General features: G+C 44.1%; 1 protein-coding gene across 3 annotated transcripts in view; it reads right to left on the minus strand.

Moving 5' to 3' along the window:
- Positions 1–22,766, minus strand: part of MTMR7 (myotubularin related protein 7) — a 101,079-nt gene that overhangs the window by 13,403 nt on the left and 64,910 nt on the right. For all 3 annotated transcript variants that reach the window (XM_060001238.1, XM_060001237.1, XM_060001239.1), the window contains 2 exons: positions 18,638–18,772; positions 9,303–9,435 (listed from right to left, as the gene is read on the minus strand). In XM_060001238.1, coding sequence (XP_059857221.1) covers positions 9,303–9,435; positions 18,638–18,772 — 268 coding nt within the window. The remainder of the gene's footprint in view (positions 1–9,302; positions 9,436–18,637; positions 18,773–22,766) is intronic.

The following is a 22,766-nucleotide window of genomic DNA, read 5'->3' on the forward strand; positions in this document are numbered from 1 at the left end:
AGATCACAGAGAACCAGACTTATTATACTAACCTGGAGTTTAATGCCTGGGTCTAGTGACATTTGTTTTACATAACAGGGCAACTATATCCCACAAACACATAAAAACAACACTTAAAAAAAGATCGATAATTACGGCACCTGAGGAAATAGGAAATTTATTTGGAAGAAAATTAACCTCCCACGATCTTCCTTAGCTATTTCCTATACCAAGCTCATTTCTTCCTACACAGTGACTGCGTGGGGATCAGTGAGGGTGCAAAGTCTCCATCTGAACCCTGTGGGATTGGTCTTTCTTGTGTCTAAGATCTAAGGTTGGAAGGTACATGGCCCTCCCTTACTTGCCAGCCAGACACATACCTGAGCTCTCCTCATGTTTGTCTCCTTCCCATCTTGGAGTCAAAAACCCAAGCCCAATGAAACGGCCTTCAAAGAACTAGCAAAATGATGGTAATCTCCCTCAACTGAACATCCCAGCAGGTGATACCATTCAAAGAGGACTTAATTATGGCCTGTACAACAGAAGTGTTTGGTAAAGCCTGCCCTGTAGTCTCCCTTTTTTACTTAGAGCCCACCCTGGTGACAGAATAAACTCTGCAGTGAAGTGTCCTCAGTCTATTAATGTCAGTGCCACTCTCCTCCCCCCCCCCCGCCAACTGACATGGACCCTCTTTATAGAGGCCTTTACATTAATTGGAGAGATCTGTATATTAGCTTCTCTGTATATTACTGGACACCAATAAGATTCCAGCTTTGTTTGTGATGCTATTTTCTGGAATCTCCACACAATTAACAATGCCATGAAAGCCATTTTTGAATAGCCTTGTCGTCCTCTAAAGAAGTCGATGCTCATATCAAATGGTAAGTTGCGATCCAGCCTAAATTCTGTACACCTGTGCTAGCACTGCTTGCATTAGCAGCATAGTAACTATATGCAAACTCACATGGGCGTGAGTATGTGTCTGTGTCGAGCTACTAATAAGCATGTATGTGTGTGTAAATGCATGTATACACACACACTTTCCAGTAATACTGATTACCATTGACCTAAAGAAAATCAAGCAGCTGGTTCACAAAAGAATGCCCTACTAGCACTTATTAGCTTTGCATATGAGTTTTGTGTCTAAAGACACAATTTGCCACAAATAAATTTTAAAATATATATGCCCATTTATGTTACATTTACCATATAGAAGGCTTGGGAGTTGGTCATTTTCTCTCAGTGAACAGGAACTCAACCAAAGACAGGGCTTAAGGAATGAGCAAGTCTAAATAGGAAACGTAAGGCAGATGAAAATAGAAGTCTAGTCTGCGAGAAGGAAGGGGTGCTGAGAGCCTGTGACGTCGGGGTGGATGTAAGATATTAGTGGCAAATGCTGGAGAGAAGCCCAAGAATCATGTGAGATTAAGATGTTGCCAGCAAATAACAAGTGGTGAAATAAGCAGTACATGTGGCTGGGGACGTAACTGGTGGAAAAGCATTCCACGCTCATCACACCGGCTGAGCAAAGCTGCAGGACCAATGCACCCATCGAATCTGAGGCCACACTGTCACTGGCAAGCAGATACTGAATTGCCCCATCCCCCCTGCAGCCTTATGGGAAAACTGCTCACCCTGTGGCTAATATGAGTCACGTCTATCTTTAGTTTTATGGGAGACACGTTCTTCTATAAGTGCTCCTTTTGTAAATGTCCTAGTTATCCAAAAACTAGCTGTCATGATTAATAAAATGAAAACAACAATTCTGAGGGTGAAATTTTTTGATCTTTGAATTGTCCCAAGGAACATCAAGATACAGCACAATGAGAATAAAAAACAGCCATTCTTCTCCCATTCAATCTTTGTTTTCTCTTGTCCTCTCCTTTGCTAAAATCACCCAGAGATGAGGTCTTTGGCTTTGACATCCAATTAAAACATTCAACCATCTGATCTACCCAAGGACAGCCCTCAGGAAGATCACTTATGAGAAAGCATCATCTTCTCTTCCCGCCAGAATTTTCTGCCCTATATCAAGATCAGTAACGTCACTTTGTATTAATAAATAAAGCCTTTTTCTATGCAATGCCCAGTGTATAGAAAACTCTCAAGAACTGTCTGATGTACAGATGACTGTCTAAAATAACTATGTAGCTCCCAGTGACTTCCTCTACATCCATTATCTACCATGCAGCATATATTTACTCCCAATTTTCAGATTAGCCAGTGTGGCTTAAAGAGTTTACTAAGTCGGGCTTCCCTGGTGGCGCAGTGGCTGGGAGTCCGCCTAACGATGCAGGGGACAGGGGTTCGTGCCCCGGTGCGGGAAGATCCCACATGCCGCGGGGCGGCTGGGCCTGTGAGCCATGGCCGCTGAGCCTTTGCGTCCGGAGCCTGTGCTCCGCAATGGGAGAGGCCACAACAGTGAGAGGCCCACGAACCAAAAAAAAAAAAAAAGAGTTTACTAAGTCATCCATGGTTACTCGGCCAGCAAATAACAGCTGGAGTCCTGGCCACAACACATACGCCCCAAAGCTCACGCTCTTTCCTCTCTGCCTCAGTGCTTAGAGCATTAGATCTCAGTCTAGATCGGGCGACACCATCCAGCCACATTTTACATCCTCTTACAACAAAGAGAGAGCCAGGTACACACTCCTGATGCATTTCTTTCTTCCAAGTGACCATGAATTGATAACTAGTGGAGCCTGACAAAGAGACCTGTTGCTCTAGTAGAACACTTATTAAAAAATCTTACCGCTAGGTGGAGCTCTCCAGTTCACTTTAATGGGAAAGTAGGTTTTCTGTGTGGAAACCCATGCCACGTGCTAAATTTTGAGGGACAGTGACCAGATTTTCAGCCAGGTCTTATTGGCTGTCTCGTCTAATAGGTTAGTAATCTCAGGAAATTAATAATGGGGAAAGTCAGAAGATCGAGAACTGAAAAAAGATCAGCCTTTATAGCTTTTCATTAGCTCATAGCTGGTAGAACCTCATAGCATAAACTTGTAGGCCATGTTACAGGAAATACTCACTTTGAAATGAAAAACTTACATGTGACTATAAAGGGTTGAACTCTTCCATTTTTTCCAGGCTTACTTAGCCATCGCCACATAAAGTAATGAGGTGAGGAAGAAAGAATCAAATAAAAAGGACACTGGGACTGAGAGTTACAACCTTACCTCTGAGCAGAGAAAAATACTTCGTGGGAACCTCGGAGCCAGGTGTGTTAGGGACCGTCCCCTTCTAGACCTTGGTGCACCCGAGAGCACCGGGCAGGGACGCCAGAGCAGGGAGTCGTCACACGAGCACAGCACCCACGGCCGTGGTGCCTCCCATGACACACTCGAAGTTCTCTGCTTTTACCTGTCCCTTCTACACCCAACAAAGGTTCTGAACAATCGGGCCTCACAACCTTCACACACAAGCACAGGTCACATATCTCTGGGGCCTCCTGACTTTACCACAGAACTTTCGCCATCATCACTGTTCCCAATTCTAGGGGAAACGATAGAAGTGGTTACCTCTTGGGGCCTGCTAAAAAGATTCCAATCTTTCTAGTTGAATCTTACAAACAGCCCTTCACTGTAGTATTGTCCAAACTGCTGAATGGGCAGCGGGCCTTTGTTCCTGTGCTCTGGACCTACTCCCATCTGATCGGCTGTCAGGCTGAGGTTTGTATCTCTGTCAGACAACTTGCTGAGAAAACACCCACCAGGCCTAGCATGGGGTTTATTAAATTATTTTTGGTGAACTTGTGCTGAGTGGACACAGACCGTATCACGAGGCAAGCACTTCCATGCCTCTGAAATTGTGCTTACTCCATGTCTCTTGAATAAAAAAATTAAGGAAAGTCACCCATAAGAAAGCAGGGGACCTATCAAATACCCGCCTAGCTGCCTGAATTAATCTACAGTCCATTCGCTTATCCATTTTATGCAGTACTTATTTTAAACTACTGTACTGCTTCCCAAGAAAAAGCATAATGCACCTTATACTGGAAAGCACTTTACAGTTTGCAAGGAATCTTTGTGAACAAATCTGTGAGCTAGACAGCAATGATATATTGCTTACATTGTTTTACAAATATAGGAAATGAAGTTTGTTCATGTTTACTAAGAGACTAAGGCAAGAACCCAAACCCAGATCTTCAGACACTTAGGCCAGGGCACTTTCTACCCCAGCCACCACCTAGAGAGACTGTAAAGCAAAGTGGTTAAGAGTATGGTGTCTGGGACTTCCCTGGTGGCGCAGTGGTTAAGAATCCACCTGCCTATGCAGGGCACATGGATTCGAGCCCTGGCCCGGGAAGATCCCACATGCCACAGAGCAACTAAGCCCGTGCACCACAACTACTGAGCCTGTGCTCTACGGCCCATGAGCCACAACTACTGAGCCCACATGCCACAACTACTGAAGCCCGTGCGCCTAGAGCCCGTGCTCCGCAACAAGAGAAGCCACTGCAATGAGAAGCCCGTGCACCGCAACAAAGAGTAGCCCCCGCTCGCCGCAACTAGAGAAAGCCCGCGCACAGCAACGAAGACCCAACGCAGCCAAAAAATAAATAAGTATATTTAAAAAATTAACAGTGTCCAGTACATAATAATCACCCGTAAATGTTATATCATCATTACCATGTGGGTGGTTATCTGTGAGCCTAATAAAAGGACCACAAATCAACGAGGATCATGGTAAAATGATGGAAAGTACTAGGCTCAATTCTTCCTTTGTTATATGATACCAAGAAGGGTATGTCTTTAAAAACTTTTTAATTAAAAATGTAATACACCAGACTTTGTAACTGGAGATAGGCGCTCCTACTGGTCTTGAAGAATAACCTGTCGTGTTGTGAACAGCTTATGTGGAGGTCCAACATGGCAGAGAACTCTAGGACCTAAGGGTGACCGCCAGCTGACAGCGCTCAGGGCCCTCTGTTGAATGCAACCAATAACCTGAATCAGCCTGGAAGCAGATTCTGCCCCATCCAGGTGTCCAGATGAGGACACAGTCCGGCTAGCACCTTGACTGCAGCCTTGTAAGATCCTAGGCAGAGGGATCCTGGCTTCCCATTGACACATGAGAAATGCCCAGACTCGTGACCCTCAGAAACTGTGACCTGCTAAGTGTGTATTGTTTATGTTCCATGTAACGTACCAACCATAGACAATTTTGTAAATAAAGAAGGAAAAAGAAAAAATTCACCCATCGTCCTCTCATTCTAATCCAATTATCATTCTGGAAATTCTTCATAAATATGGTTTACTGTATAGTGAATCAGAGTATGTATACAATTTTACAACCTGAATTTTTCACTTAGATTATACACGTTCTCCCATGTTAGTAATATATTTTTCACATTTATCATTTTTAATGGATGCAAAATTTTGTATCAAAAGGTAGAGTGTTTAGTCAGTCAACTATTGTTGAACATTCCTGAGGCTTCCAAAATTCTATTATTATAAATAAAACACTTCTATCAAAACAGGCATTATATGTCTTTTTTTTAAACCATATTTTGGATTAGTCCCTAAGGGGAATTAATCTGGTAAAAATATGTATCTCAGAACAAAATATATTAGGTACCTCTTGCCAATTTCAATGATACTAAAAATATTTAAAGTACTAGTTTTACCATATTCTTTTCAGTATTGAATATTTTAATGTATTTGAATTTAAATATTTAAATTTAATCTTATTTAAATTAAAAAAATTTTTAAGTGAAAAATGGTACTTTGAGGTTTTAACTACCAGAGCAAGTTTAAATGTTTTTCTGTTTGTTTCAACTTATTTTTCTTTAAAGAATTAGATTGAGTTGCCTAACTTCACTGAGACACTTTCTTCATCTATAAAGTGCAGATAATATTACGTACAGCACACTATTGCTGTGAAATCAAATACAGGCAGACCTCATTTTACTGTACTTCACAGATACTGTGTGTTTTATAGGTTAAAGGTCTGTGGCAACCCTGCATCGAGCAAGTCTATCGGCACCATTTTCCCAGCAACATTTGCTCACTTCATACCTCTGTACCACATTTTGGTAATTCTCGAAATATTTCAAACCCTCCACCAGTGAAAAGAATACAACTCTCTGAAAGCTCAGATGATGGTTACATCTTTTAAGCAATCAAATATTTTTAAATTAAGGTACGTACAGTGCTTTTTTAGACATAATGCTGTTGCACACTGAATAGACTACAGGATGGGGTAAACATAGCTTTCACATGCACCGGGAAACCAAAAAATCCGTGTGACTCACTTTATAGCGATATTCATTTTACTGAGGTGGTCTGGAACCGAACCTGCGATATCTTCAAGGTCTGCCCATTCGTGAATCATTTAAGTAAAAATACTGAGGAAGCCTGGCACGTAGCAGGTGCTCTGTTTTTAGTGAAATGCACAAGTCAATGAATAAGGGGTCAGTTATACAGAACTACACTGTGGCCAACAATATTAATCTAAGATTCATGTAGAATCCAGGCGCGCCAAAACTAGTGGTGGGGAGAAAGGTCAATTTTCTGGGCAACATACAAAAGGTGGAGCAGGTTGACTGAAAAACAGGAAGGTGTCACTGCCATCATGTCTTTCCCATAAACACCCGCCTACCTTGAAAACAGGTATTTATTTACGAAGAGGCACGACAGTGCGGCTCAATCTCAAAGCCCGGATGTGAGGTAATTCCATGTGCCCCTCTCTCCCTCCCTCTCACTGATTTCCTCCCCCCAAATCAAGGATGCCCTGGGAGGCTTTTATTTCCACATCTGATAACAATTTCCTCAGCCACGGAAAGAGCCTTTTCCAGGTTCTTCTACTGCCTGTTTCAACAACAACAAAAGAAAGAAAATATAGGGCATCCTTTTATTATTTGAGGGAAAAACCATTATTGACATGATCAAGAGGAAAGGCTCTGTGGAAAGCACTTAATAAATCACACAATTGCTACATAACTGAAAGACTTCATTATTATCTCGCTGGGAGGTGTGAATACCACAAAATAGTTTGGTTAGAACTTAGAAACCAAAGTTAACATGCAATCAATCAGCCCCATAAAAGGACCTACACCGGATGTGAACTTGGTCCTAGATTTCAGTTTCTGATGAAATACCCTGCAGCTGTTGCTCACAGACAGGGCTATTTCGGGCCAGAATGCGAACAATTTTTCATTTCTGTTATTCAGAATCTCTCCTGATAATATCAATATCCCTGATAAGAGGAATTCTGAAAAAAAAATAATAATCATGAAGGGAATGCATTATTCCACTTCCTACCAAGTGACCAGCGGTACAAACCTTCCGATCTCTTTGATGCCAAGACAGCTGTTTGAAGGATAAAAGCCTCAAAAGGTGGGTCTGATTGCATCAGTTCATCAGCTGAGCTTCCACGAGCAGTTTATAATTTACTTGGCAAAAACAGATAGTCAAACATTGGTCAAGTCCCCTGAAAGGCATCCAGAAAGTTGTCCTTGCTTATTGCACTGTCACAGGGCTGAAAAAGTGATGCAGAAGAACCACAATCCCTTATGAAACACAGGCTGCCCTCCCTCTGGAACGCGGTCCATTTGCTGGTCCTTCAGAAATAGCGAGTCAGACCAAAGGTATGAGGGCAGGAGACATGGTTCCTAATAAGAAACCAAGTAAATGCTAATTTTAAAACAAAAGCCAAATCGCCATGTTCCAAGCACTCCTGGGAGCCACCTTCTGCACAGAAGAAAATACATATTCTCAAAAGTCAGCTTATGAAATTACTAAATGAAAACTATAAAGCATGCAAATGTTTTAATGATTCTGATATCGAACACTCTTCACACTAAAACTAGACTACCCGTTCAGTTACAGTACCAAGCTAGTCCAGTTTTTCAATGTCTAAAAAGCACAGCTTATAGCAGGGAGAGCCACACCACCCATGATAATCTCCCAAAGTTTACGAAGTTCAATGCCCCAGGCATTCTCCTGTCCGCTGAGACATGGCAAATTTCACGTGGAGGTAAGATGGAGATAGACAGCTCTGGGGCCGTTATTTATTTATTTATTTATTTATTTATTTTATTTATTTATTTTTAAATGCAGGAAGAGGTTTCGTCTAACCATTCAAACCCTCAATTTTAAACTATTTGCAATCAGGGTCATCAAAGTGTGGACTCACAGACTGTCAGGGCTGGATGGGTCCACAGAAATTATGAGTCCAATTCTCTCCATTTACAGCAGGTAACAGAGCCCCAAAGAAGGTACATGACGTGTTCAAAGTCTCATAATGACTGAGATGACCCCGGGAATCCAGGAAGGAGAATGGCAATCAGGCTTGTCTGTGACACTCAAGTTCCTCCAGCCCCACCGCTAGCTTCTCACTACATCCTGCTCTGATTAAGCACTGATTACTGAGAGCAAACGTGCATCCCGAGAAAAAGGGAATTCGGCACTTTGTCCCTCTTCACTACAGACCCCGCATTTCCGGTTCAGACCGGACTGCCCACTTCCCTGGCACACAGCGCCGCCTCCCCAGGGCTTCCTCCCAGAAGTGCGAGCCCAGCATTTACAGCCTCCCCTGGTCCAGAGGCACAAAGCCCTGGGTTATGCATCCTCTTTCTCTTCCGTTCCCACAAGAGGGAGAAGTGGTGGAGATAACAACAGACTCCTCCTTGGGCCTTGGCAATCGCAAGAGCATAAGCAGTAAACGAGGCTGGTTTTGCTTGGAATATGTGATTTCTGGTAATTAGATTACGGCTGGTGTGGCCACATGAATAATTCCTCTACGTTGCATAACCCAGCTTTGCGACTTGCTCTCCCTGTGAGTACAGAAGCCTGGGTGTACGCGTCTCGTGGTGCTCGCTGGGTGGGGTGGGTGGAGGGAGCGCGCTGCAGCAGTGCTGCTGATGGAAGGGAGAACCAGGACCCCCCAGCATCCTTCTAATGGCCATTCAGCCGCTCGGATTCAGTTTATGGGCCTCACGTCCACACGTGAACAGCTGGCGGTTTTGACATAGGACTGCTTTATCTCCCAATGGTCTTGAATATGGGTCGAACTACTATTATGAGAGAGAAAGAAAAAATATCCCCGTGCACTTCTATCTTAGGTGTTAGCTACCACCGGAGAGAGCCCGGCAGCTAATACCACGTGACAAAACCACTCCACGATGACACCAAAAAAGAAGAGAAAAGCTGTTACATGTTTAAAGAGTCCCTGCATTTTGATATTCTTCCCAACTGATCCCACCCTTGCAAACAACATCGAAGTAAAGCACAGTTTTCATATCAACAGACCATCTTATTCCGTCTTGGCATTAAAACATTTAACTGCATTTTTTAAATGCTGTGCATAAGGAAATGGTTTACCTTCCAGCATTTTTTGCAGACTGTTCCTCATGACATGGATGTTCTCTATCCCGATAAACTGAAACTTGATATTGGAATAATTGTCTTCGTTCTCATAGCCTTTCCCTGCAGCACGATTTGCCATCGCATTAAGCTGCAGTGGGCAGCAAAACAGAACAGTCACCAGTGATATTCATGAAACAATCACAACACTTCACGGCTAATATCCATAAGAACATTCAACATGATGTGCAGAAACATGCTTTAAATCCCGGGAACACCGCGCTGGGCTAGGTAGCTACAGACACTCGTGCTGCGCTTACGTTCAACAACATCAGTTTGTCGATGTGGCAACATTTTCTGAGCTGGAAGCATCCTAGAGATAAGCCCTTTTGGAGACGTTCCCTGCCAAATCCAATGTGGGATTCTGTACAGAGCCAAGTCGCCCCAATTTAATACCAAACATGACAGCCTTAGGTTGGCAGAAGAATATCTGCAGATACAGTTGGCAACATAAAGCTCTGTAAGTTAAAGTATTATATCTTCCAGTATTCGAATGCCAACAAACACATCAACGTATAGGAATAGTTACGTCATTCTAATTTGCCTACAAGAATCCCTCAGGTACCCAGTTCAACTTTGAGCAGGAAACGCTGAACAAAACAGAGAGAGGGCAAGACATGTCCTCTGGCCACCCTATTTAAATCTCCAGAGAGGATTTTTTTCTATCACATTCATTGTCATAATTTCATCTATAAAAAGTCACGGTTCCTAGTGCAAACTGGGTTAAATGGTGATGAACTTTGAAGAAGAAATTTATGATATGCAAACTTCTGCCTTATTCCTGTGTAACTAAAATCAAGAAGGGGACAAGTCCTGCCTTAGCTGAGAAATACACAGATTTCTAGAATGAATGTATTATTGTGAATACTCCATTCTTGCTGTTCAGCTAAGCGGGCCATCACATCCTAGACATCAATATTCACTGACCATTCTCTTCCTCTGCCCACAAAGGGCAGGCGGGCTAGCCCAGGCAGAGAACTCACTACCAAAAATATATCCGTTTTTAGGACCACGATGCAGCACTCGGGGGATATTCATACTTTTCAAAAATCTAAGTTTAAGAAGCCAAGTTAAAAGCACACGTATTTTTTGACCCAGATTTCCTATGTGTGAGAATCTGACACTATTAAAATACCAGCACATAAAGACAGACGTCCAAGGATGTTTACTGCAATCTTTTTTTTTTTTTAAATAACAGTTGAGTAAAAAAACCGGAAAACCTATGAATATCTCCATAGGGCCATGATTGGATGAATTATGGTATATTCATACCCTGGACTTCTAATAGGCTCAAGTAGAGACACAGAGATAGAGACAGACAGATATACAGATGTCTAGATATTGCAGGGAGAGGGAGGGAGGAGGGAAAGAAAAAAAAGAGGGGTGGGGAGGGAGGGGAGAAGAGAGGAGATACTGGGCCATGACATGTGAAGTGAAAAGAGTAAGCTCCAGAATAATATTCATACAATTATCCCATTTTTTGTAAAACAAGCCGACCTACTGACATGCATTTACATTTATGCATGCTGGGGTAAACAGAACAGAAATGAATGGAAGTCTACACCAATTTCGCAGCTGTTGCAGCAGACAGAGGCGGCACGTGTGGGGAGCGGCTGCCAATACTACTCCAGACGCTCCTCCAGGCTTTGTTACAAACCAGATACAGTGGGTTTGTAATTTAAATAACAGAAAAAAAACATGGCAGGCCCCTCCCTTTCCTGCTCCGTGATTCAGCTCACGTGACATCAGCTGGGGTGCGCCCCACTACCCTGTTTCCCATTTACGAAAAGATCATCCCCTTTCTCCCAGGCATGCTATGAGAAGGAGAAAGGGTTTGGTCTCAATAAAGACAAAAATATAAAAATAGTGTTATTTTTAAGACAACTGATGTTCATGCTTTAAATTTTAAAAGTATTTTAAGAGGAAAATTTTTCTAAAATTACCTATAGACATTGTTCTTTTGAAACATACTATTATAAAAATATCACTGGTTTGTATAATTATTTTCCAAAGTTGCTGGCTTATTCTTTACAAGCTTCATAAATAAAATGGTTAACAGGATACGTGCAAGTATCTTTATGTTACATGAACCTTATGTTTATTCTGTATCTTGAATAATTCAAGTTAAGCCTTCTCACCACATACCATACTCTTTTTAAACAGGGCAGTGAATAAAAACCAAAACACTATTATTACTTTAATCTATAATTAGGACCCTATGTTCACATTTTTTAGTAGTTGATGACCTATGACCTAGGAGAATTTATCGATGGTCTTCTTTAAAAGCAAAGGAGCCACACAAGATGGCCTCTTCAAAGTCAACGGTACTTCTCATAATGAACAGAAGGTGGCAATATTTAATCTACCATCCAAAGTGTACTTTCTCAAGGTTTCCACGTATTTCACAGGCCCTGTCAGGATAATGGGGCACTAGCTGACCCTTCAAAGCAGAAAATACAGTTTCATAATTAATAAAAAATTCAGAAGCTATCTTGGACCTATAGGTGTATTCATTCAGATGGAGTATCTCTTATATAAATAAAACACTAAATCTAGTTAGGTGCCCTGTCTCTTAGGCTGAGAACTCCATTTCACAGGCAAAGAAAAAGCTGTTCATTTCGGCCCCTAAAAGTTCTCAAATAGTGGGAAAAAAAACAACCTCAAAAGGTCACATACTGTATGTTTTCAATTACAGAACGTGCTTGAAATGACAAGCTTATAGAGGTGGAGAACAGATTAGTGGTTATTTGTGGTGATGTAATTGTTCTCTATCTTGACTGTGGTACTGAATATACAAACATACGTATGTGATAAGACTTTATAGACTAAACACACACACACACATACACACACACACACGACTACAGTAAAACTGGGAAAAACGGAACAAGATTGGTGGATTTTATCAATGTCAATATCCTGGTTGCAATACTGTACACAGCTTTGCAAGATGTTACCACTGGGGGAAAGTGGGTAAAATGTACAAGGCATCCTTCTGTATTATTTCCTACAACTGCATGTGAATCTACAATTATCTCAACACAGAAAGTCTAATTAAAAAAAAAAATTCTCAAACAGATAAAACAACGGAGGTAACTGCATTCCAGTTTCAACCTATGCTTAAAGAACACAACGGACAACTGAAAGTGGTACTGGAAAAAGTGCCCTGTTTTCTAATCCAAGGTCACTCTGCTATTTGATCATCTCAGCATCTTTGGGTGCAAAAAAACTCATAAGTGAAACCAAAAAATTCACTCATTCTCAACAAACACTTAACGAACGCCTACTGTGTGCCAGGCACTGAATGGAATAAAAACGTGAATAAGAAGTCGTCCCAGCCACCACAAGCTTATCATCGAGTATGGAAGTGCGAGCACACAACACCAAATAACGACAGATCATACCCACCAGGACTGGGCAGGAGCTGAGAGCCTGGTGGAGGCGGTGGCAGTAGCTAGAATCTGGAACAGCCCCACGCGGCCTAGGGCCTCAGGGGTAACGTTTCATGATGGAAGGAGGATTTAAGATGGGCTTTAATAACCAGGGAGCATGGAGAGAAAGGGGGAGGGCATCCCAGATGAAGCGATGAGAGAGGGAAGAGGTAGGGTATCGGTGGCCACCGAAGAAGCAGGTGGGTATCAGCTGAGTCAACCAGTGCGAGCACAGCGGAAGGTTCAAGCCTGGCGGCAGCAGCAAGAAACAAGGCTAGAAATTATGAGGGTCCTCTACACACAAGCTCGATTAAGAAGTTCTAACTTTATCTGCGGCAGTAAAGAGCCGCTGAAGGCTTCTGAGCAGGATTAATTGAAACATTCGAGATTTAGTATCCACGACAGAGAAGATCCTCTGGAGTGAGGCAGAGGACGTGAGCCGCACAGGAAGGTGGCTGGTCTCATTTATGGCCAGGACCCTATGGGTCAAGCTGGCACAGAGCAGGCACTCGGTGAAGATTTACTGACGGGCTGACCGGCCAAATGAATGTGCTAACGGAGGGAGGCTGAGAGGTGAACAGGCCAAGAATGTTAAAAAAAAAACAGAATCAGATTCTTTCCCCCGCAATCTTAAATCATCAATCAGACACATCAAAATCATGGAAACTCAGTCGACCATAATCTGCATATCAAGTTAAAGGTCAGCTGGTCAGCATCTCAGGCACGGAGTCTAACATTTCAGCAGAGCACATTCTGTACCTGAATGCCAGGACCTGATCTGACGTGCCTGAAAAATGAGAATTGAAGTTGGTCTTGGCAGAAGGAGGCCTGGACCACGTTCTAGCCTGTGGTGTCAATTAATGGTCCTTTTCTCTCCCTGCATCTGTATCTGGTGAAATGAAGAATCTTAACTTGTGATATAAACATGAAAATAAGAGATGATTTTATTTCTTGCAACTACTGTCTACAACTGTGCTAATCAAAATCCTCCTTTCCTAACCCCGAAGGAAGAATTAATAACTTATAGGAAATCACCGTCCAGCTCAACTTAAAATCCCAACCCCATATATGATGCAAAATTTTCTCCTTCTCTTATTATAGGCTGTTTGGACTGGTGAGGGGTCTGCTCTGGTACTCTCCTTTTCCTCCTTCTTCTAGGCTCTATCTTTATATTGGGGAGGGGGATAAAAGAGGAGGTAAATATCTCTCTGTAAAGCTGGACGAGGCTGCTGTTCTCTCTCCATTGGTCGTCACTGCTTTTCCGGTTAACACTCGCTGACCAGCACTGCCCTCTCTGGCATTAAGTGTCCAAATCCTAGGGCAAGTCCGTGGGTTCCCAGGAGGAGGAGGTACACAGCTCGCTGACATGAGACCCACCTTGGCTTGAGCCTCTTCCGAGGCCCCCGGCTTCCCTCCCCAGCACGTACCCCACAGTCGGCCGCAGCTGGGAACCTCCAGTTGGGGGTGGGACCCGGGCCTTAGCAAGATGGCTCACGTACAAGTTTCTTTCTCAGTGTCCACTGGACCCACAGGTCCCCCCTCCATCCCTGTCCTGCCAAAGAGGGAGAGCAGGTGCCCCACTGCCACTAAACGCCGCGCAGCTCCCCTTCCCCTGCTCACTGCCGCAGTGGAACAGGTCGGCCACGCATCCCATGCCGAAGTGACCTCCTAGCTGCCCCTCTGTCACGCACCCCGATCTCTACAACAGATCCTCCCAGATCCCCCCCTCACAGGATTCAGTGAGTGGAAACCACCTAATTACTGATTCCAGAGACACAGGAAAACTTCCAACATGACCTCCTGTCTCACAGCTAAAGAATCGCTCACAAGGGAAATCAGAGGCCCTTTAACCACTAAGCTGTCTTTGGAGGAAGAGCCAGGACAAGGGGCCGGGCGTGAGCTGAGCCCCCGGCCGGCCTGCTCACCCCTTCCCTCCACTGCCCGGCACCCCTCCCAGGCCGCCGGCGTCAGAGCCTGGCTCACAGGCCTGCTCACACCTCTCGCCCCGGCCTGAGCGTGTACGAGCCTGTGGTTGGTCCTTCAGCTCTGAGTTTCCAGCCTCCCTGCAAATGTGCTCAGAAGGGGAACCCTGTGGAACCTGACAGTGGACCCAAGGCTCCCCTGGATATCGCTGTCAACAGACCGTGATCAAACAGAAGTAGCGTGGGCTCGGGCGTCAGATCAGCCTAGATTTGAACGGCTTGACCTTGGACACATGACTGAACCTCTCTCAGTCTGAGACCTTACCCATAAACAGAAAAGAACAGCTCCTAATTTGCAGGATTATAATAAGAACTGAATGGGAAAGTGCCTGGCATTTTTACAAGCTCAGCAAAGTCCTAGAACAAAGTTCTAATGTTCTAATTAGAGTTCTAATGTTCAAAGAACAAAGTCCTAGAACAAAGTTCTAATGTTAAAGTCATGAGCGAGGCTGAGATAGAAGGAGTTCGGTATCACTTCAAAATCCAACAACTATGGCATCAACATGATCTCCTATCTTCTTAATGCACCAGATTCTAGCAATAACATAGGATCTCGAGGGTATGTTTTTTCTTAACAGATACTCAGTTCATGCTGAGGCCCTCACTGCCTTTGCCTCCTGAGATTTTAACATCAACAAGCAATGCAGAAGCTTTCATCTGAACAGGCAGCATCCGGGGTGAGCCTTGCTCCAAGGACAAGAACGACTTCTAGCCTTTCTCCTTTTCAGTAAACCTGTGAGCAAACCTGGCCAGGGCCCATCTGTCTGTCTACCACCCACAGCAAACATGGACCGGGTCTCCCGGCTACCGAGGAATAAACATCAACGGACGTGATCTTTAAAAGAATGAGAGCCCTAAAGCAAACAGGTGAAGACTCCTGTGAAGGTGTGTGTGCCTGGGAAATAGGTAGAGGGCATGACTTGTATGAGACACCAATTTTCTTTAAGGGATTAGCATCCAACTTCTTATCGCCAAGAGCAAACGCACTCAGTGCTAAATATACCCTTCAAATCAAATCCTCTGGATTAATTTATGTTACATCTGGACTATGCCTGGCTCAACAGCTGCCACATTGCCCGGAAGGTCTGCATAGCGTAGTACACGCTTGGGTCGTCGGCCCTTAAAGCAGCAGGCGAACCTGTCTGCCTTTATTTAAATCTAGGAAAATGGGATCGGAGAAGGGCACGCCAATTCACTTTAAAGGCCCTGTCTTCCCGTCCTTTTCTTATCTTGTCTTCAGTACGTGTGTCTAGGACAGGCATTCATTCAGTTGTCTCTGACTGTTAGGAAATTCAGAGCAGCTCCACTGTCCCAACGCAAAAGGCACAATGACAGGAGGGAAACAGTCAATGCGAGAAGGATGAAGCAGAGAGAAAGCACAAATCGAAAGAGAGAGTAAAAGTCAGAGCCTGGCATCTTTCGAGTGAAAACCTTCAAGCAGAGAAGCTATTTCTTCCCCAGTCTGAAGCTCTTCCCTGCTGTGCTTTGAAAATCTGTCCAAAAGGAAGGGACTCCTTTACCTGTCATCTACTAGAATGTGATCCAGCTGCAACATGTTTTGTCCTTGACCTGCACGGCTGGTCTGCTGATCTGGCCTCTGAGAGTAACTCATCCTCACTGCCCACCCCTCCATGGCCATCCCACAGCTACCCTCCCGTTAGAGAGGAAGGGACTGTTCTGAGGGCAGTGATGTGAGTGATCTTACACTGAGCAGACATCAAACTTAGTGATCGAGACCATGAATCACAATATTTAATGAAATAGGGCTCAGAGAAGCAGCGAGATTGCCAGTCTGAGTGGCTACACAATGGATAGCATCCAGTTTCCATGATTTCTCTTATCGGCCACGAGTATAGACCCTATCTGTAATTACCCACTCCTAACATCAGTGTAGACTTTGAAGTGACTTGGGCCGTTGGTCATATTTCCTCCTTCCTGTTCTAATGTTTCTATGTCCTTATGTTTTTTTTTTTTTGATAGCTTCTTGGACATAGAATTCACATGCCATACAATCTATCCATGTAAAGTATACAGTTCAATGGTGTTTGGTATATTCACAGAACTGTGAATATACCATGTCACCACAATCTATTTTTAGAACATTTTCATCACCCCAGAAAGAAACCCTCTACCCATCAGGTGTCGCCTCCCATCCCCTCCCATTCCCCTAGCCCTAGGCAACCACCACCCTGCCTGATGTCTCTATGGATTTGTCATAGAGACACTTCATATAAATGGAATCATACAATATGTGATCCTCTGTGACTGACTTCTTTCACTTAGCCTAACACTTTCAAGGTTCATCCACGTTGTAGCACCTATCAGTACTTCGTTCCTTTAGTCATAATAGCCAAAAACTATTCCAGGGAATGGATACACCATATTTTATTAATCCATTCTCAGTTGATGGAATTTGGTTGTTTCTACTTTGGGGCTATTATTAACAATGAATATTCACTTAGAAGTTTCTGTGTGGACATATGTTTTCATTTTTCTTAAATTAGGAGTGGAATTACTGGGTCACATGGTAACTTTTATGTGTACCATTTTGAAGTCCTTATGTTCTTTCAACCTTTTTATGATTAAAAATTCTTTCACACTGTAATTTATAAAATAAAGGTTTCTTAAAATCCTCCTCTCACCTCACAAGAAAAGCCACTGTTAACAGTTTACTATACATACCTTCAAACTTTTTTCCATGAAAAAACTATAGAACAACGTATAATTTTTATAATTTAATTATTATTACATACATGGCATTACAGATTTTCTGTAGCTCACTCTTGTTGCTTCACGGTCTATCTTGGACACTGTTCCACCCACGTGGAGAAAGAACACGCAGCTCTCTCTCACAGTCATAGGTCCAGGTCTATTTTCATAACTGGCAAGAAATTCCTATGCCAAATATGTTGAATAAAGGCCATTTCTCTGTGTCACCTCATGTTGTCCCATATATTCCATGCCCCTGTAGGTGATTTTGTTTCCATGTATTCAACGGCACATACCTCTGAGGACTCCATGTGTTGGCTGGTTTACAAAGAAATGGGTCTAAGGAGTGAAATTACAAATTATACTTGACCTGACCCTGACTAGTGTCAAGAACATATAAAGCTGAGTGGGTGGTAAGCATAAGATGAACTTGGTCTACCCGTTGATAACTAGATTATTTCCTGTTGGTTGTTCTATTCAATTATAAAATTAATATATGAATACCTGCATAATTATAAAATAATATTTTCAAACGAGGTAAGTAGAAAGTTCTCTACCTCCCTCAAGCCTCCCCCCTTCTCCATGCAATTTTAATAGTTTAGTGTTTATCCTTCCAGATCTTTTTCTATTTTAATTTAAATTTTTACCTACCTATAGTTTGTTTTTTTCCACAGACAGAGTAGTATACACATTAATTTGTGACTTTTCTTTTTTTACTTAACATTGCATTTTGTAAATCTTTCCAAGTCATAGCTACAGAGCACTACAAGTGGAATTTGCAATAGAAGAGGTGAATATCTCACAAAAACTGAACTGTAGGAATTCCACAGTAAATTTCATACCGTCAGAGAAGAAACGGTCCTTTTATAAACAAACCAAAAAAAATAATGTGGTATATTTAGGAGAGTAATCTCCAACACGAAACCACACTTTCATTGTGTGCACTATGTACCAAGCACAATGCAGAGCAGGGGAAATATCAGAAGTACCTGCCGACCTCAGGGGCCCCAGAGGCAGCTGAGCAGGGCAGCCACGCACGACTGTGCAAAGGGAAACAGCGCCTCTGCAGATGGGGCTCCCTGAGCGGGTGAGGGTGGTCAGGGAGCATGGCCTCATCTCCCATTTCATGATTCAGAGCGGCAAAGACACACACCAGCGTGGTGACACCTACTTTAGGCCGAGTGTCCACGACGTAAATGAAGTCGCTTCCTGGACTGGCCTTCCTGATGGCCTGGAGCATCTGCTCGTCCTCCAGGCACCGGGCACTGAAGCCAGACAGGGGCTGGCTGCTCCGGCAGATGGAGACCTGGGGGGAAGCAACGCGGCAGCATCAGGCAGCAGTGCGACGGCACCTCCCCGGAACCCTCAAGACCACCCTCACAAGGCCCCCCAGTTCACTGACGCCCACCAGTAGCTCGTAAAAGTATCAATGCCTTCTAGAAACCGAGGTTGCTTTCTTTCTAATTCAAGTCAAGAAACCACTATATGGGCAAGCAGTGCAAAAAGTTTCTCTGTGTAAGAAATTAGGAATGTGTAAGGATGTTTAGGTGGGACCCAAACTATGAAATGTAAAGCCAGTTAAACATCCTACGTTCCTCTTCACCACTACTGTTTCATCTTCCTGCCAAAGTAGAAATATACAGTAAGTAACTATTCTAGTAAAACTTATAAAAATTATAAAAGTGACTTCTTTAGTGTTTCCATCATTTACTAGCCCATTTAGAAACAACACAAATACCAAAAACCAATTCTAGGGCTTCCCTGGTGGCGCAGTGGTTGAGAGTCCGCCTGCCGGTGCAGGGGACGCGGGTTCGTGCCCCGGTCTGGGAGGATCCCACATGCCGCGGAGCGGCTAGGCCTGTGAACCATGGCCGCTGAGCCTGCGCGTCCGGAACCTGTGCTCCGCATCGGGAGAGGCCACAACAGTGAGAGGCCCGCGTACCGCAAAAAAAAATAAAAACCAATTCTAATCCTAAATGGGGGAGTTTTCACAGTGATGAAGCCCAGGCTGCTGCTAGCTTCTAAGGACAGCAGGCATGGACCTGGGCTGACCAGGTAAGTTAGAAGCAAGGTCTTTCTGGGGAACTGATCTGCATTCTATTCTTCGATTTCTCTACTCTGCGATTCTAAGGGTACACTACACCACTGCCCTGGTGACGCAGTGGTTGAGAATCACCTGCCAATGCAGGGGACACGGGTTCAAGCCCTGGTCCAGCAAGGTCCCACATGCCGCGGAGCAGCTGGGTCCATGTGCCACAGCTACTGGGCCTGTGCTCTAGAGCTTGCAAGCCACAACTACTGAGCCCACATGCTACAACTACTGAAGCCTGCGTGCCTAGAGCCCACGCTCCGCAACGAGAGAAGCCACCGCGATGAGAAGCCCGCGCACCACGACGAAGAGTAGCCCATGCTCACTGCAACTAGAGAAAGCCCACGCGCAGCAACAAAGAGCCAACGCAGCCAAAACTAAATGAATAAATAATATATACACAACAGCATAAACAATATACATAACAGCACAAACACTTCCCTGAGTTATTAATAGGTGAGTGTAGCCACAACCTCACAGCTGTAAAACTTACACTTTTGTGGCAAAATACATTTTATGGATTTAGATTTATAACATTTAAATTGAACTCAAATCACCAAATACAATCTAGGAATGACTCTTCTGAAGAACTGAGCCCAGGCGCCCCCTGTGTAAGAGGATGCAGGCAGCCCCCCGGCTCGGGGCAGGCTGAGCAGGGAAACCTCCCCTGAAAACAGCCGTGGCCCAGCCCGTTCAGGGAGCCTGCAGGCAGGGCTTCATCCTGGAAGCCACTCCAGCTCTGAGTCCAAGCACAGACTAACTGTCCATAAAGCCCATGCCAGCACTCCTTAGCCAGGGTTTGGTGAGCTTTGGCACTCCTCGCTGGGGAAGGCAGGGATGGTTCTTACTAACCATATGATCCTCCAGCAGAGAAGCTCCCGGCAGGACCGAGAACTGCAGACAAGTAACCGGGCAACCGCCCGAGGGTTCCAGTACCTTCTGTGACAGAGAGGGGCAATTGCTGAGGCGCTCCAGGAACTCTGTGCCTGCAGCCAGAATTCAGGGGGCCGGTCCCTGCGGAGTGGGAAGCAAAGCAAAGGGGCAAGAGAGGGGCTCCAGGGCTGCTGAATTCTCAAGCTGTTGGCAGCAGAAGTCCAACCACAGAGTGGAGGAGAAAGGGCCCCGGGGGTCTGACCGTGGATGGGAGGCCGGCCAGCAGCAAGGCAAAGTGACGGCAGGGGCCAGAGGGGGCTTGGGGACAAAAGGCAAGCTGCAGTGGATGGACAGAGAGTAAAGCGCCGCAGATGCTCTCACTGCGCTCATCCAGGCTCCCGTCTCCTATGATGTGCAGAGGGGTCACGTCAGCCGCTCTGACTGGAGCAGAAAACAATTCTGAGCTGGCTTTGTCTGGGCTAAGGAAATACTAATTAAGGACAGCTACCATCAGGCAATTTCTTAGATCCTATCAGAAGAGCTAGATGGGGAAGAGACCATATCTCAACGGGGAGAATTTGTCCAAGGAAGCATACGGCGCACCTAAACTCACTCAACTAGTGCAGGTCCAACCATGAAATGAAGCCAATTAGTGACAACTATTACTACTTACCTTCAGGCTGAGAGCAGTTTTCAGTGAAGGGTTAAGTCAGAACAGAGTTACACTATGAAATGTAGTCGATAAATTAAACCAGATATATTAAACAGACTACATGTTAATATTTTGTAGTTACATTTTCTTAATAATCTATAGATAGGCTCCAAACAGAATTCGTCACTGACTCAGTGATTGCTGGCGTAGAGCTGTCCGCTTTGTAAAGAGCGGTGAGTAGTCTCTAAGTGCCCTGTCCACCCTATACACACCTCAGAGAGTCAAGACTGTTGAGAGAATTGCACCATTACCTGGCAGCATTTCTTACTGATGTCAGCCACCTGAGAGCAGAGATAAGACTCCTCAATGGTAAACTGGCATGAGAGCCTCATTTACAAAGGCTACTGATAATCTATAAAATAGCCAATAGTTTTTGAATGCTTACTATGTGGTAGGCACTATTAGAAGAACTCTGTGTATTTTTATTTAATCTTCCCAACTACCATATACAGTAAGATCTATTATTTGCTCCATTTTATAGATGAGACAACCACAGCACAGAGAGGTAAAGGAACTTGCCCAATGTCACAGAGCTAGGAGTTGAATCCAGGCAAAATATTTTCTGAACCAACATAATATAGCGCCCATGTGTGTAAATAAGTCAAGAAGCATGGGAGAGAATTAAGAGGCAGGATTCAAAAAGATCTGGCTTTTAATCCAAGGTGTGTTCTCACTTCCTATATAATCTTAGGTAATTTACCTATCATCTCTGAACCTTGGTTTTTCTCATCTTTAATACAGGGATAATAATAATACCAAAACTACAGAGTGTGATGAGGTATATAACACTCCTAGAACTATGCCTAACACATAGTAAGTTTCAATAAACATTATTTATAAAAGAAGGGCAAGATGGTCTATATTTTTCTTAAGGAAAATGGCCTCTTTGGAAATCTTTCAGACTTGGGCTTCCCAAAGATTTGTACTGTGATTTGGGGATACCATGCTATTAATGATTTAAAGCAGAACTGCTTTCTTAAAAGCAATTAAAATATTTAGTAAGAAAGAACCAAGGATACCGCGGCTTCCAAACACAAGTGACACTGACACATCTCTAACTGTGATCTGCGAAGCTGTTGAACCGTTTGATATCCAGAAGGATTCTGGATGGCTCTGTATAACTCATGTGTGGTTCAAGGCCTGAAATTAACGTTAAGTGCTGCCCTTAACAGCTGGTAAAATCAGCAGGGCCTCAAATGGTCAGCTGCAAGCTCCCCTCCATACCCTGCTTCCGTGGATAAAGTCCCCAGCTAAGCAACCCTTCTCCCAAAGGACCAGATGCAGCCCCTTCTCATCCCAGAGCAGTGCGTTTCGTCCCCTGCCAGCCCATGGAATTACTCAAACCAGCCAATCGCGTGCTCCCCTGGGAACCAGGGGTCAACCCATCCTCCTGAGACTCCAAAGCCTGCCTCACACCATCTCTGCTGGTTCACTCGATTCCTGAGTGCAAACTTCCTACAGCCCTGCCTGCCATGCAGTGCCTTCTTCCCCTGGGCAGCGGGCATATGTAACTAATAAACCTCATTTGTCCAGTGTCAGATGCCATGTGTTCAGTCAGCCCAGTAAACCCTAGGGCAGGAATCCTGACCTCACCAACGGGTGAACAGGAAGTGATTACAACACCGT

Source organism: Delphinus delphis, chromosome 21 (genome assembly GCF_949987515.2).
Source record: "Delphinus delphis chromosome 21, mDelDel1.2, whole genome shotgun sequence".
Classification (NCBI taxonomy): Eukaryota; Metazoa; Chordata; class Mammalia; order Artiodactyla; family Delphinidae; genus Delphinus; species Delphinus delphis.